Below are 17,417 nucleotides of genomic sequence, written 5' to 3'. Positions count from 1 at the left end.
CTGTTTTTGAGTTCGAGCTCCAAAAGGAATTTGCTTCTTTGTGGAATATCCCGCACATGCACTTCTTCATTTGAAAATAAAGTATAATTTGCTAGACTTTTTGTAATCCTGAGCCTTTTTGGTAAGGTTACTTTTTTAGTAAGGTTTTACTCTCCCTGAAAGAAAGTACCTTGGATTTTTTAATGAATTATACACCTGTTATGGTGCAAATTTCACTTGCTCTTGCAATTTCATAAAAAAAAAAAAAAAAAGATTAAAAACACTGCAACATAAAAAACATTTTTTTTTTAGAAAAGCTGATGTGAAATCAGGCATTTTAACCTGCAACAATCCCAAATCCTGGAGGGACTGAAAAACAAGCACCTTCAGTGAATTTACTAGGCCGCAGTTGCCCAGAGAGATTATGTTGTAGCTCAGTTTCACTTCTGCCGGCTGCAGCGCTCTCCCTCAATGCTGGACCAATTTCAAAATTGTTGTCCCCATTTGTCACTTGGACACAAAACCATAGGAAACTAGGATCCAGGTTGAAAAATACCAAAGTTACCTTTTAATCCAACCTGGTCTTATACCACATTGTTTCCTGATTTCTGATCCAGTGCTTTTCTCCCCTTATTATGTCCCTGTTTCTGCCATGGTATAGTTTTTTGTGCGATGAGATGTTGTTAGAACCAAACTACCAAACAGTTTGAACAAAATTATACCCTTATATACTCTATAGTGACTACTTAACAAAGACAGCATCCTTACGTCATTGCGGCGTTTTCTTTTTTTAAAACAATGACTAAATATAATCTATATGGAAGGATGAAAATAATATTTTAAAAAAACAAACAGCAATGAGCATCCTTAAAACTGGATTACATTCGTGATATTATTTTCTTTTACAAAGCAAAAGATAATTTAATGGAGAGTAGCAGAGTTGTGCCTTGTCGTGGTGGTGTGTTGACCCTTTACTCGTCACCAGTCGTGAGGAAAGGGATTGTGGGACAAATCCAAGCCCCCCTGTGTTTGACTGAGGCTCGGACTTAAGTAAACAGGAGGTCAGAGGGGAGTTGCCAATAGGTAGAACGGGTTGCGAAGGTGGATGCGTACTTGGAGGTATCAGGCGTGGCCAGAGAGACCAGCCAGCCCTGCATGGGCTTAGCTTGGAGATACTGTGTGTGTGCATGTGTGTGTTCCTTTAGCTGCCGCTGCTGAGCATGCCCAGTAGCTTGCTGGGGTCCATGCCCTGCTGCTGGGCCATCTTCTGCACATCAAAGCCCATGTGCATGAGGAACTGGATGACATTCATCTCTTGTCCTGTGAACTGGTCTCGGATGGTGGGGCAGGTGGGGTTGCAGTGTGGCCACGGGCAGCTGTCAATCAGATGTACAGGGCAGCCCTTGGGCGGAGCTTTGTTGTTCCTATTGTCGTGGAGGCTGCGGTCCCAGCAGTGCAGCGCTCGGGGCAAGGAAGTGCCTTTAACCTGCACGTCAATCCAGTAACTAGAACACAACACAAGAGGGCGCTGTTAGCCAACAAGTAGAAAGTCTCAAACACCAAATTTATAGTGCCCTGATAATGATACACTGCATACTCACTTTCTGGTGATAACTTCATGTGATAAGCACGCTGGAGCAAACATAGCCCTGAAAATAGAAATTTTCAAAAATCAATCTCAATCCACCCAATAATCCCTCTTAAATTAAAGGGATAGTTCAGATTGTGGGGTTGTATGAGGTACTTCAGTGTGTAATACACTGTCTGTTACCTACAGCACGTCCACAGTTAAGAGAAGCACAGAGGGGCGCCAGCACGGAGCTAAGTAATGTACTGCTGTGGACAGGGGCAGCAACAAAAGGTATTTTAGCCACTTAAGAAAGGTCCACCTAAAAAACGTTTAAGTGGAATATTTTCACCATTTTACCTTGCCATCAGACAGCTTTTTCTGATGGGAAACCAGCTAAATATCACTTTCTCAAAACCAACCAAACTCCATGGGTAAAATCTGTCATTTTACCTTGCAGAACTTTTGAGTTGCTGGTCTACCGTTGTCTTGAAGTGTTATTTTTGTTTGTGTTATTCTGTGACTTGTGAATCCAAACTAACCTTTCAAATCACCAAAGTCACACAGTAACAGAATGAAGCAGCGGTAGATCAGCAACGTCTGTGTTCTGCAAGATAAAATTACATATTTCAACCATGGAGTTTGGCTGGTGTGAAGACAGCGATACTTGGCTTTCCAGTTGGAAAAGGCTGTTGGTGGTGGTATAGCAGCGAAAATATTGTAAATATAGTGTACACATAAACTGATATATGTTTTTTAGGTAGGCCTTTTTTAAGTGGCTAAAATATCTTTTCCTCCTGACCCTGTCTGCAGCAGTACATTGTTTAGTTTCCATGCTGTTACTCTCTCTGCTTCTCCAAACCAGGGGTGTGCCAACTGTCATCGACTGTAGGTAATACACTGACTATCGATAAGTGCCTCACACAACCCTACATTAGATAATCCGGACTCTCCCTTTAAGGTCCTATGACACAGAGGTTTGGCCTTACGGGACGTCTTTCAGCGTGTTCCGCAGCTCAATGCCCAGGTTCTGGATGTAGCGCCATTGGCCTTCCTGCACTGGCTGACCTGTTAGCTGGATGTTGTCCACTGTCAACTGGGCCTCATCAAACAGCCACTGGACAACAAAGACAGGACCTGCACAGGTAGAAAAGAAGAAAAAGATTGTATCTCATTGCCAATACTACTTTTTCTATTTGAGTGTATTTTTACTTAAATTATCTTCTATTGTTATTCTATGAGGCCCTGTTTTGTTGCATTTGTTCCTTATACACTTTATATTTTTATAATTCACTTTATATTTAATATTGCATTCATTTTATTCTTATCTTACTGTAATTTTAAAGCAATCTCTGGCACAAGAATAAAGTTTGATATTATCTCAGTAGCTTTAATTGAAATAAAAGTAAAAACTAGACTTTGGAATAAAAAAACAAAATCTAATTGAAATGATTCTGTCTTCTTGTGTATTGTATACTTTTTTAAAACTTTGTTTTGGCTTGTTTTAGTCTGTTGATTTGGTCAAATTTGTCAAGAAGCATGAAACATTTTTAAATAATAAAAACTAAACTGAAAAGCGAAATCCACTCTGGAGACTAACTGAATTGAAAACTAAAACAAAAACAGAATAAAGTTATATAAAAACTAATGGCAAACACAAAACTCTTACCATAGTATAGACCTTAAACTCACTTTTTATTGATGGGAAGACTCTATATCCAAAGAAACAGTTCCACTCCTCTCCTTCGTGGGCTTGCTTGCACCTCTCTGGTACCACTCCTCCCCAGTACCTGACGGGACAGATGAGAACCACAGATATCAGCGACCTTCTGAAATGTCATCAGTCCGTTTCATAAAATGGATATTTTCTGGCTTCCATACTTGATGCCTCTCTTGATGGTCTCAGTGGGGGCGCAGCTGGCTGTGTCCACGCAGTCTGTGCAGTGGTACTGCTTGTTGTCCAGGAACCAGCCAGAATCAGACAGGCCTCGCACTTGTATCCCAGTGTGCCCCAGTCCCTCCAGCAGCTCCGCCACACGGTCCACGTTCAGAAGGACACCAGTACCACCCGCGCTGCACACAGGAATACGATATATTCATTAGTACTGATAGGACTGGGCAGTATATTGATATTATATCAATACTGTGATATTGTCTTAGATTTTGGATCTCGTTATACTACGATATGGTGTAAGTGTTGTCTTTTCCTGGTTTTAAAGGCTGCATTTGCCTTTACCTACTCAGACCTAATATCCATATTATTTCTGATTATTTATGAAAAATCTCATTGTGTTGTTGCTACGGGTGCCTGATTAAAATGGAGGAGCAAACTTTGAACGTTACATATTTGGCAGGAGGGTTAGCAGTCATCCCCAAGAAAAAAAACCCCTCCATTTCTATACCACCTAAACTCTTCAGTTAAAGGAGCAATATGTAGTATTTGCAGAAATGAGTACTGCAGTCTGAATAGCAGGGTTGAAATTCTTTTTTTTTTTTATTTCTCGTTAACTGATGAACTTAAATGTGATCACCTGATTGCAGGGATGTATGATTTTTAAAAAGACAAAAAGTGAAGCAGTGAAACCATAACTTTTCTCCCCCTAATTAAATAACGAGGATGCATTTGCTCACTTGTTCCTTTGCTCGGGTGCCTATGATTGTCACAATATAAATATCGAGGTATTTGGTAAAAACTTTGGGGATATTGTCCATGTATCCTAGCCTGATGTACCAGTGTAGGAACATGAATTTAATGTAAGAGATTTTTAATTTAAAACAAAATGTTTACATGCGAACATACCTGCTTCCCGCTAATAGGAGAACTTTGGCGTTGTCCAGACCTTTGTTCAGCAGGTCCTTCACAACCTCCTGAATAATGAGTGAGCCCATGAAGGCATAGCCACCTGCACACAACACAAACATGGCAGAACTGTAGAACAACACTTTTCTTAATTAAAGTGGGTCACGTGGTGTTGAATATTTGTTTTGATGATGCAGTCACGTCTTACTCTGTTCTGTTTTGGCTGTAGCGCCGCTCCACACATCACTGGAGCAGTACGGGATGAACCTGCACAACCAACATAAAAGTTAAAGTTCACAGCTGTGATTAAAAATTTTGCTCTGATAAACACGCAAACATGAGTCAACTTACACCATGTTGGCGTTCCACCAGTGAGGGTTTTCCTCTGGCAGCGGAGACAGGATCCCCGTGCCTGCAGAGACAGATCAACATGTATCATTAGCCACCCTGGCACTCCCAGACACATCCTCCTCTTCCTCATCATCATTACCACATGGATTACAGTTATTACACTGCAATGAGAGAGGGAGGCGCCTCTGTTCCTACAGCAGTGGGCGCCAGGTAACCCTACACCGCAGCTACATTATGACGGGGTGTCGGTTGCAATAACACTGCAGATGAGCACAGATACATCCGATCCTTTTAATTACTGAGGTGTTACAGTGGGATCTGGGTACTTTTATCACAGGAAAACACTTTTAATGTGGAGTTTTTAAGGTTTGAAGAGTGCTTGGATTTTGGTTAAAGGGCTTGAAACTGCTTGAAATTGTAATTGTATTACTAGCATAATTTGCTATCTCACTGAAAAGTTTGATTTTTAGAAGTATGACACATTTTTAAAACTTTGTTGTGTTTTCCTGTTATTAGTCACTGGTCTGTAGAACACGATCATAAAACATTATTTCAGTTCTTTCAAGCACAAAAACGTTTGATTTGATGTGATTAAGAAGTGATTTAGAGCATATATACAGTATGTATATAAATATGTAATTTACCACCACAAGGTAAGGTGCTGTAAAAGTTTGAAAATGGACCTTGAAAACACTTGAAAAGTGCTTGAATTAGGTGTAAGAACATTGTTATAAGGATTTGTTGCAGGTGGAGTTAGAGTCTTGGTGTTTAAAATGATACAATATTTGTTAAATAACTTCAGTATTTATTGTCATGCCTGAAATTTCGCTTGCAGCAAAACCAGAGAGTGTTCCTTTACTTTTTCTGGTGACTTTCTGTAATTTTCATTTTCAAAGAATGAAAGAAAATCCTGTTTTTTGTGCCAGTGAGTTTTTCCTTTGTGCTGCAGAATCAAAAGACGTATCAACTATCATTTAGTTAAAGCTAGTATTGTATAAGTTTACATTTCTGGTAACATGATAGCCCTGATATAGACTAAGGTTTTCAAAAATATCTATACTTTGATACTTTCTGGATACTGTATGTTTAAAACGATACAGTATCTGTTAAATATACATGCAGGTTGTTAATTTCAAAAATAATTATTCTAAGTTTTGTGCCAAGGACTGTTTTTCTTTTTATATTGGTTTAAAGTTCTGGTATTGTGTCAGCTCTAACACAGTTCCTAGTCGAGGCTGACCTGTTTTAGTTTGGGGCCACTTGGATGAGCTCATCAGTCTCCTCATGGTCTCATACCGGCTGTCACAGTTCTCCTTGTTGAAACAGTACCAGCCACCTGGACACAGATACACACAAACATGGATATTTTAACTGTCTATAATTACTCACACATTTTTAATTTGGGCACGAAATGAGAAACATAATGAAATCAGTTACATTAGTTCTTGATACTGACCCTCTAAGAATATCAACCACCGTCTGCTGCCTCGAGATTCTTTCAGGTAGTACCTACAAGAGACCAAAGAATATCAAATCAACATGCTTGACTTGCATGCAAATACTGACAAAATATGTGAAAATTATTCTAAATTCCTCCATATTTATTTTACAACTACATTCCACAATCTTGATAAGGTGTTCTTTCTTCAGAAATATGAGACAAACACCGAAAAGAAACACCCTCACTGTTTCTACCATCACATGATGGTATCCAAGCATGAAAAATAAACACACGACATCATCGCTTTAAGGAAGCAAAAAAAAAAGCTGGTTTAGTTTAGTTTCCATGATCTAAACAAGGACGTCCTGTTACCTTGCTGATTCCTATCTGTAAAAGGTGACAGAAAACAGCAGAACGTGAAACTCTGCCAACATAAATTCACAGAGTGCACGGTGGAGAACAATGAGGGTGTGTGTACAGTAACTGATATCAAACAGGAGATAAACATCGTCTTGTCCCCTATCCTGTTTGTGCTAACGATGCCAGTAGATGGTGTTTGTCGTGTTTAATGTAGCATCGTCATTTCACTCTGAGCTCATCATTCCTCAGCCGTGTCCTCACACACAAACACAAACCATAGGACTGATACGATAAGGGATAAGGTGAAATAACACAACAACATTTGGCCTGTGTAGATGTCTCCCACATGTCCAAGAGAAAGCGCCTTAAATGAACCCTGGAGTGGAAAGTGACTGCACGCTAGAACAGGCGCTCTAAAACTTTTTTCATGTCACAGACTCCCGCAATACATGCACATTAGAACTGCAAATTTGAGAGGTTTTCCTCTTGAGGAATCCCCTCAGACAGTTTTTTTTTCTTTTTAGGTTTGAAGATACTAAAGTCTTCACAGTCAATCAGTAATCAAACTAGGATCACTATAAATTACAATCTATCAAAATGGCAAACCGCATTTCTTCCAGAGCTGCACATTAGTTGATGAATTGTCAATTATTAAATTAATTGCAAACTATTATGAGGATCAATTCATTGTTTTGACTTAATTTTCAAGAACAATTGCCAAATTCTCTGATTTCAGCTTCTTAAATGTAAATATTATCAGGTTTCTTTAGTCCTCTGTGACACTAAACTGAATATCTTTGGGTTGTGGATAAAACAAAACATCTCAGGACGTCACCTTGTGCTTTGAGAAACATCGATTAAGGTTTTTCACCATTTTCTGACATTTTAAGGACCAGAGCTGCGACAATTAATCATTAGAAATTGATTATATAACTAATCTTCAACTATTTTGCTCCTCAACTGACTAATTTGAGTAATTTTTTAAGAGAAAAAAGCCAAAATTCTCTGATTCCAGCTTCTTAAATGTGAACATCTTCTGGTTTCTTTAGTCCTATTTGACAGTACACTGAAAATCTTTGGGTTGCGGACAAAACAAGCTATTTAAACATTCACTAATCAAGATTTTTCACCATTTTCTGACATTTTATGGACCAAACAACTAATCGATTAATCAAGAAAATAATCAACAGATTAACTGATAATTAAGACAATCCTCAGTTACAGCCCTAATTTCTTCCCTTGTCATTCCAGCTTCCAAAACCTGTGATAAGAGTTAAAATATTCTGTTCCTCCTCTCAAGAGATGTGTGCTGTGTGTTGTCAGCCCAGAAGAGGGCAATGCTATCATGATTCTCCCATGCTGCAGGACGCATCATCATCCTCAACTCAACATGATTTTTACTTAATACCGGGAAAAAAAAAATCACAGATGAGGCAATTAAAAAGCTCTGGTGTATAGTAGCTTTAGGCACAGAAAATGTGCTTCTGTGATGCTTAGAGATGTTTTTTTTTAATTCAATCAGTATCCACCCAACTTCACCAATGACTAAACTGAAGAGATTGCCAAAATCATTTCAGTAACTTTAAAGAAAACAGACTTGGCTGAAGCTCTGAGCTGTTTGCTCAGACACTGAATCACACTTTGGCTGCAGTTAATGTCTTGTGCTATTATTGCGAGCCACAGTCAATGATGTAGGCTGAGGACAGTCGGTGCACTCTACTTTACTACTTCCAAACAACAAAGTGAGGGCGGGCTTGGCGAGTTGAACAAGGCGCTCTAACAAGTGCAACTCCAGAGGATGAATCACACTGTTCCACCTTCCCGTCTAGTGTAGTGAATGATTTCTGTCTCGCTGCTTCCTTTTTTTTTTTATCTGTAACTGTAACAACACCTCTCTGGAAAAAAACTACTAGTAGCTGATGGATTAGCATCTTAACTGACAACAGCCACAGTAGTGAATGAAATGGCCATCTGCCAGTAACTGTCCTCATAAAGAGCTAAGAGCTTTACAGACAGCTCTGTCTACCACTTTGGGGTTTAACAGGAATTAGACAGGATGGAAAATCCATAAAGAGACGTATGATGTATAGCAAAAACCCTTTTCAGTCAAGTCTGCCCATCACTGAACTGGTCCCAGTAAGTTCTTACTCACACAGACACACAGAAAGTAATCAGTCTTCTGATATGGCACAGATAACACTAATTGTAAAGCATTTATATAATATTGGCAATAATAATGAGTCATTATAATGATTTAATGGTGCTTTTTAAATAAGAGACGTGCGATTTAAATACTGTTCTTTCATAGTGGCACAGCTGAAAACTTTATTCTTGCGATCCAGTATGTTTGAGACAAATCCACTGGTCCTTGGCTGTTGACTTTTAAAGACAATTATCAAGTGTATTAATATGAAAAATTACACCTTTGTTTGATTTGTCCTCACCTGCTTTAACTGTTATTTGCACACGAAACTAGTAAACCTACAGTACACAATCTGACTCCCTGCAGCCACAGGAAATATAAATGTCTAGAGTCTATACATTATTTATGCATTACACAATAGGAGAGACAGTGGATCTGTCTGATATTAATATGCTTTTAGAGCCATGGCTTATCCTGCTTTAGTAGAAATGAAGGCTTTCTTACTGCCAAATGGATTTCTGCTTAACAACAATGTCAGCAGTGGATATCATTGCAAACAAATCCATTGTTTACCATATGGAGCATAGACTACAAGTGATTTTTTAAAACAAGAAAAAAAAATCTATAAACGACAAGGAGCCATTGACAGCAAATTGGGCAGCAGCCAAGCAGAGAAAACAATCTGTAAAATCACAATTCAGCAGTATGCCCACTGGGTGCAATCATCAGAGAGATAAAGAGAGGGATGGGCGGGGGTCTGAAAACTTAAAACTAAACTTTCTGCACAGCAAATCCTGCATTCTAATTTGAAGCAAAGGAAATGAAGCATAGGCCATGTGGCTATCCGCAAATTTCACGCTTCGCTGACGCAAAGCAGCTGTCTATCTTATCCCGACTCAACCTTACCCTGTCCCAGAACACTGCTGTCTTTTGAAAATGTCCTTTCAATTACAGGTTTTTATTTACAGTCTCGGAAAACCGATTTTGAGTTTTACAATAATCCAGATCGAATTATTTTGTTTTGCATTGTTGTCCTCGGGCCAGATACATGCGGGTTACTTCTGGTAGCAGGATGAGCAGCAGGACGGGGTGCGCACTGCTGAAACAAAATAACAATTCCTGGCAGCTCCAGGGTGCACTGCTGCACAGCTGACCCTGCTCTGACCTGTCACAATCACATGGGAATCCGTATCTATCACACTTTACATTCATGTATTCTTAGTTGCTACGTACCCCGCGGCGCTTCCATCGTTGCAGGTGACTGTCGTATTGTCCAAAAAGTTCAGCTTCATATCGTAGTCGAGTTTCTGCGCCGAGCACGGGTACAGGGACTGCGCCAGGTTCTTCACCTGTGTCATGAAGTTATCCATGTTCTCCTCCACGGCGGTGAAATCCAGAGGGAAGCTCTCCGTGGTGTCACCCCGGTCCGCCCGGTATGTGGGAGGAGGTGCTGGGCGTCGCGGTTGTGGGTTGCGGCCACCCCGGAACCTCCGTGCGCAAAGAAGAGCTCCGGACTGCATCAGCACCAGCAGCAGCACTGAGGAAACCATTCTGATCGCTGTCATCTTATCCCCGCGGCAGATGTCCTTCCTCCAAATGCACCGTCTCGTCTGGAAGTATCGTTACTGATAGAGCTGAGAAAGAAACGACAATTACGCACGGTCTAAAAGACGCATCAACATTTGTCATCCGCTCCCAAGAGACGCGCAAATATAACGTAAACTAAAGTAAAAGTCCTCTCAGATCAATCACAGCCATCCACTGAATTCTCTGGATATGTTTCAAAACTTTCTGCCAAACTGTGCTACAACTCAAGCGCTGCTGGACCAAGCGCACAAGCCTGAACGACAACACTCGTGCCATGCTCTTGTATTTTATTCAAACTTTCCCCCCTTGTGTGTCCGTCCAGCCAATCGCAGGAGCGGGGCAGGACTCAGGGCATGATCAAGCGTGGCAGACTACCCCCCTTTTTAATTTATAGAGGGAAAAAATGTCCATGCGTTGGTTCTTTTGATCCGCGAAGTTTTATTTGATGTGGTGGCTTTTATTGGCCTTGAAATGCCCATTTCCCATTCCACCGCAAATTTATGAAGTGAGAATGCGCATCTTGTTACACACTTGCCTGAAAATCAAGTGGGAAAAAAAACAAAACGTAATCAAAACTCGTGCAAAGCGCCAACAATATCTGACCAGGAGGAGAAATTTTAATCCCAAGAGACTTTTGTTATTATTATTATTATTATTATTATTATTATTATTATTATTATTATTATATGGCAAATAAATCATATTGAATCATCCTCCACCCCGCAAAAAACACTTTTCTTTAAGAATCACTTCTTCCAGTTCTGTTGAGTTGCTCATGTTTTCTTAAGGTTTTAGAAAAAGGGGACTTGGACACTTGTTTCTTTCTTTTTTTTTTTTTTTTTTTTTTTTTTAAATCCAGACTGGGCCTCTAAAGATCAAAGCTACCATCACTCTTTCTCCCCCCTCGTCTCGCCTCCTCCCTCCGTCTTCAGTCTCTTCCAAACTTTCCTGGTCTACTGTATATTTTAAGTCGAGCAGAGCATCCTGATGGGAAGCCAGCTTTTTAACACAGGAATGCCTCGTTGCGGTCGAGGTAGGCTTCCCTCGAACAACCTCTTATTTTAAGGACACATTTTGACTTAAAGTGTAGCCTGCAGCCCCACAGTGATTAATCATCGAGGAAACACCACCATGGTTTTTTGGTGATTTTTGTCTTTGATTGAGCTCATTCTTACCACGTGAAACAGACTGACATTGTAATTCAGTTGGACAGTGCAGGGATGGCTGGTATCTTTGATACTACTAACTACTAATTCACACCTTTACATCACTACTTTGTAACTAAACATCTTTATATGAAAGCAACAAGCTGCCCACTGCAGAGCAGCTTAAGTTTTTTTTTTTTCTCAGCTTGTTGTTAGGTCTACAACACATTCAGTTATATTTCTAAACATTTCAGCTTTATTCTCAATATTTCATCTTTGTTCTCGATGTGCCAACTTTGTTCTAAACATTTAAACTTAATATTTCAACTTTATTTTCAATTTTTCAACTTTACTCTAGACATTTCCACTTTATTCTCCACATTTTGACTTAATTTTCAATACTTCAACTTATTCTAAACATTGCAGCTTTATTCTTTATATTTCAACTCTTTTCTCAACATTTAAAATGTGTCCTTTGTATTTCAACCTTATTCTAAAATTTCAAATTATTTCTCAATATTTCAACTTTATTCTAGACATTACGACTTTATTCTTGATGTTTCAACTTCATTCTTGACATTTTGACTTTATTCTGGACATTTCAACTTATTTTGACTTAAAAATATTCATAAAGCCGACATTTTGATTTCATTCTCAACATTTACACAACTTCCACTTTATTCTTGTCATTTAAACTTTATTCTTAAAATTCAAACAAAAATGTTTCTCCTCTGATGTATTTTTCTTATTTCTGGAATTAATACTAAAACTTTGACTTTATTCTTCATATTTCCATCATATTCAGTCTCTATTTTCCTAAGCCTCTCTAAAAATGTTTTCCCACATGTCCTGACGTAGATTTCTGCGTGATGCCGTTAAATTACGTAGGTTGTTGGAGGGGAGGGCTGAGTGGGCGTTCCCACACAGATGGAGCCACCCTTTAAAAATGGTGTCTTATGGAAATTTTAATTTCATACATATTATTATTTCAGACAGGTTATTATAATAACACCTTATTGTTTCATTATTTAAGTCGTCCAGGAAGAACAGATTTGGACAAGATGCTCACGTGTGCTGTGAACACAACAACATCATATCTGTAAAACTGGTTCACATCCGCTCTGAAAAAGGTTAATCAGTGTGCCTAAAGGGTGTCGAACTGTTCTGAGCCAGGTAAGATGGATATGAAGTCACCAGCGGGACTGATGGTATTCATTGGGAACTTCAAACAGATGCTTGTATAGATTAAAACATGTGGTAGGGCCCAGGAGGAGAGGCTCTGTCACAGATTGAGCCTAGTCACTTTGACCCATACCTCCCTGTTTTATCACACGTCATCCCCAAAAATGTAACCCTTAAATCACTCGCAGATGGACGCTGGCCTCTGACACACACACTACCATGAAGAGATGCCCCGGCGGTGTGTCGAAACGTCCTCTGACCCAAGTGAGTGAGAAGCGTGAGCTGCAGATGCTCGAGCTCCAAGTGATCTAAAAGTCTATATCCAGACAGTGAACGTGAAGGATTCTGTGTTAAATTTACATAACAGTATGAAACAGAGGTAGAAATGGTGGTTAGCTTTGCTACTGTTGGAGGTTTGTTCTCTACTGTGCACCTTGTTTGAACTCCAAGCGCTAAGCCTTTCTGGCTTTAACTGGTAATTCTCTCTCTCCCTTTTTCTTTGCCTCCCATTGTCTGTGTGTAGCGTAGACACAAATTTAACCATGCAAGTCCGAATGGATTAATCCTAGATTTAGGTCATTTGAAAATGACCCAGCTGTTCTGATGGCAGTCCCTCAGAAGTGCCCCCATAGCTCCCGTAGCCCCCGTAGCCCCCACCCCAACTCCAGGCCTCCTGTGAAAGTCAAAGCCTGTCTTTCATCTCCGATCAGTTGCATGTGCCCTCACAGATCCACAGGTTTTACTGCTTAAGTCTGGGCTGGCAGCATTGATCATGTGACCGTTGCCTGCCTGGCGTTTAGACACATCATAGCTCTGTGAGCGCTCTCTGTCTGCGCAGCCTGCCAGTTCTGCTCACACATCCCCATCGTCCGTCTGCCCATGCCTGTTAGTTTTGATTTGCACATGCTGTTGTCGAGGGTCCATCCGTGATCATCAAATCCTGCTAGTTGGAACTGTTAGGTCAGGTTACATCAAAGAGATCAGGAGGGATCAGCCTCTTGAAAGGGACAGGCTCTGGCTCACATCATCAGAAACAGGTGGAGGTCCTCATTGGAAGAACAAAGGAGAGATCACCATCTATAAAACTTTTATATTTCATAGAAGAGTTTCTTTAAATTCCTTTAAATTGCCACCCTCTCCTACACAGGGTGCACAAACTACACAGCACCAGCATAAAACATGCTGTTTGATATCAGGTTAGAGATTGTGGAACTTAACTGCAGCACCAAATCCCATGAAGGTCACAACAGCAAAGCCTGAGACTTAGTGGTATTATGGCCACAAAGTGTTTAAGTGTGGAAATCTACTAAAAGCCAGAACAAAAAGGGAAGTGGAAATGTATGGAAATGCAACTCAGGTGTTACGAATTAGTTGAAAAGTTGTTGAAATCTTCAGACTTTTTGTGTATATTGTAGTAACTTTCTCTTGTAGCTAACATTTCTCTGCAGCACCTTACTTTGACATTTTGCTTACTGCTTGTCACAGTGAGGAAAGTGTTGAGTCACAATGTTGCAAAAACAAACAAACAAACAAACAAACAAGAGGTGTAGATTTGAGTTACCTGACCTGGACTCGAGTTAGACTCAAGTCACAAACTGGGTGCCTTCATACTTGACAAAATCAAAAACGACTGGCAACTTGACTTTGACTTTCATCTGGACTTGAGCCTTTTCAGTTGAAAGTACTGGATAACTATGTTTTTTGACCCCATTTAAACTGTGCTACAAATTAAAGGGGACAGAACTGGATATGGATGGTAACGACATGACCCTATGATATCCAGGGATTAATGAAGCACCTGTGGAAGTTATAAACAAAACAAACAATGCATTTTCAAGTTTTGAAAGATTGCGTGCTTTCCCTCATTATGCTTCACATTGTTTTGGTCCACTAGCTGCCTATAGCCACTGGTCTCTTTTTACTGGCAAAATATTTCATATATAAATTCAGTGACTAGCGATAAATCTAGTGAGTTACTCTGACCATCAGGGGGAAGTGAGAAATGTACAAAAAAATTCTACTTTTTCATTACCATGCATGCTGTAATCTCAGTCAGCGCTCCTCTGGCAGCGGTGCAGCATCTCTTTGTCTCTCCGCTCACAGCTGAGACTGACGACTTTTACACTGTTTATGTGAACACTCTGTGTCTGTTGCTGTGAAACTTTGCAACAACAGGCAACAGCAGAACAGGCAGACAACACAGAGGAAAAACAAGGTAGGGTGGTTGAGAACATAGTTGCAGCAGACTTTGTAGTCTGTTGTCGTCGTAGCTCCAGCTGGGACATGTTTATTGTCCCCACCAACCGTGACAAGAAATATCCACCCTTTGACTGTGAAAAGACGTAATTAGAAAGACTACACACCCAGACATCACGTAAGTGATGTCATTTCTTTCTCCCTCCAAAAGCTTACGTTAGCCGCTGAAGCTATGATGCCTTTTTGTTTTCATATTGACATGCAGTCACGCAAGCATCAGGCCCAGCTGATAAAAGAACCGGGAGTTGATGGAAATAATATTTGTCTCTTGTCGTTGACTACTGTTCATATTTCTTACAAAGTAAGATCCCATAGGGGGACAGCTATAACGTTTTAGGCTACTTGCGTCTGTGAAAACGTCCTGAGGTTCAGCTTCTGTTCTGTGTCACCTTGAGTAAAACCTCCGGAAGCAGGTCCCTTTAATTTCATGTTGAAACTGTTGTTTAAAACCCCAAACAAACAAGTACAGAGGTTTTGGGTGTTAAGACACTGTGGCGCTCTTTTCATGTGCCCCCCACCACATGTTCCTGATATTACCCAGAGAATCGGTAAACAACCTTGATCGTGACTTAAGTCAAGAAGTGCCATCTAAGATGTGGATGTAAATGGGGAGTGAGGGAGAGTAAGAGAGGCAGGAGACATCTGTCGAGCAGGCTCCCATTTCGTAAGAGGAGGCCGTCTATTGGTTACAGATGATGCCCTGTTTGATAAAAATGAACTCTTTCAAGATAGGACAGCTTGCATTAGGGGTCTCTCTGGCACCAAGGGGTAATCAAATAGTTCACCTGATGGGTCAGCTGCTTGTTGTCGAATTTTCATGTGAATGATGGCCACGAAATACCTGCTGTTGCCTGTAAACAGTTCTGTCACGTCATTCATACGAGGCAAGGCGGATGTTTGCGACTGTCATGGTTCATGTTTTGCGTGTATGCCTGCGTGTGTTGCTGAACAGGAGGATGAGTGACCCGCTTGTCTTGGAGGTAGCAGTGCGTGAGTGTGCGGCCTTCCTCCAGCAGTTTTCCATTCATGCCTAGCGCTTGAATCACCCTTTGCAATGCCCTCTGCCAGGTAGACAGAGGAGGGAGCAGAGACCAATTACCATTCGAAACCTGCTATTATTATCATCAGAGAGGCGGCAGCCCTCCTTCCCCAGCGCTTATTCTCATCTCCACCGAGACAGAAGGATATTCAAGCTCCTTTGTCTCGGAAATGTTTATTTATGCCACAGATTTGCCAAAGGACATGGAAAAGCCCTTATTACAGGTCATGACAGTAGAGCCACAACACATTATTCATTTTCTGTCCTTCAACCTGGATGTCTCTTTGGGGAAATTCTTTTGAAGTCCACACCCTGCTGTAAAACATTGTCATTATTCAATTATGTGAGAGCTGTATTTGAAACAGTTTTGAGGCTGTAGACCGTAAAGGATGTAAGCACGAAGTAGGAAACGCAATATATGGAAATCAACAATCGACGTAGTTTCATGGCATTAGCATAAATTGTTATTTTCACAGTTAAAACAACTACCATAACAGAAGTGACATGACTCAGGCAGAAATCATGTTCATGGACGAGGTAATATTAAAGCTTTGTTCACATTACGTTTAGTCACGTATCCGACGTATCCCGTGTTTTCCTGGAAGTGTTTCCCAGATTTCTCTGAGTTTGACCATAAGTGCACAACTCAATAAAATCTATATCATATGTCTAACATTTTTAGACATAATAATGCATAAATGTTACATATTATAGATTCAAATATTTTTGTTTTCTTTTTGTTTCATTTATTATTTTGAGTTCACCAGCAGAAGTACTGCTCCATTTTGTCAATGTACATGGGCTTTCAGGAAAAGAGAAATGAGAGTACGGACAGAAGACTCCACCTGTATCCGTATGCATATCTTACGTTAAGAATAGATGAACCTTAAATCTTACACACTGGACCTTAAAGACTAAACTAAAGGCATAATTTCCTCAGAATATCCACTAAAAAGCACTGCAGTCTAGGACTAGACTTAATCCCTGGCCTGTCCGGGAAATTGGCCCATAATGTTGTGAGTACACGGTATGTGCTTCCATCCACCGAGCCACTGGGACGCCATTAGCACATGGCATGTGCCTCATTATTTTTGACACTCTCTTAACACCAAGCAGCCGTTTTCTTTTATCCTCTCAGCAAGAAGATGAGGCTACTGTAATCAAAGAAGACAATGATCAGTGCCAGCCTCTTGGCCTGGCCTGGTACCTGCTTTGATGTCATATTTTGGTGTATAGTGAGCCGTGGCTGATGCCAAAGAGCACCCATAGTCGCCAACTGTCTGACAGGCTGCCTTTCATCAGAATGACATCACTCTGCTACTTGATTACTTTCCATGGACTCTTCCAGGCCTGGGAATTTTCTCCCAGGAATCCGAAATCACCATCCCCGCCTTTACACCCTTAGTCTGAAAATAAAAGGCACATCAGAGACGCACTTGAGCTTGTGTGGCATGCATACAATATTTGCATTCAAGGCTAACAGTAGACTGACTGTTAGTGCTGTGAGGTGTTTGCCTTTGCGTTGTTCTGCAGTAAGCAGTTCTGAAGACGAGTTTAGTTTGCTGTT

General features: G+C 40.5%; 1 protein-coding gene across 1 annotated transcript; it reads right to left on the bottom strand.

The window, feature by feature from the left end:
* Nucleotides 1-518: 518 nt before the first annotated feature.
* On the bottom strand, nucleotides 519-10,476 carry notum1a (notum, palmitoleoyl-protein carboxylesterase a). Its single transcript, XM_084744999.1, has 11 exons — nucleotides 9,875-10,476; nucleotides 6,154-6,206; nucleotides 5,938-6,033; nucleotides 4,698-4,758; nucleotides 4,555-4,613; nucleotides 4,347-4,449; nucleotides 3,428-3,619; nucleotides 3,239-3,336; nucleotides 2,536-2,683; nucleotides 1,581-1,628; nucleotides 519-1,484 (listed from the first exon to the last, which is right to left on the bottom strand). The coding sequence occupies exons 1-11, from the start codon at nucleotides 10,204-10,206 to the stop codon at nucleotides 1,181-1,183; spliced, it is 1,494 nt and encodes a 497-aa protein (XP_084601125.1). The 5' UTR covers nucleotides 10,207-10,476; the 3' UTR covers nucleotides 519-1,180.
* Nucleotides 10,477-17,417: the final 6,941 nt, after the last annotated feature.

Source organism: Lutjanus erythropterus, chromosome 19 (assembly GCF_056507025.1).
Source record: "Lutjanus erythropterus isolate fLutEry1 chromosome 19, fLutEry1.hap2, whole genome shotgun sequence".
Taxonomy (NCBI): domain Eukaryota; kingdom Metazoa; phylum Chordata; class Actinopteri; order Lutjaniformes; family Lutjanidae; genus Lutjanus; species Lutjanus erythropterus.
This window is presented reverse-complemented; position numbering and strand designations above follow the sequence as displayed.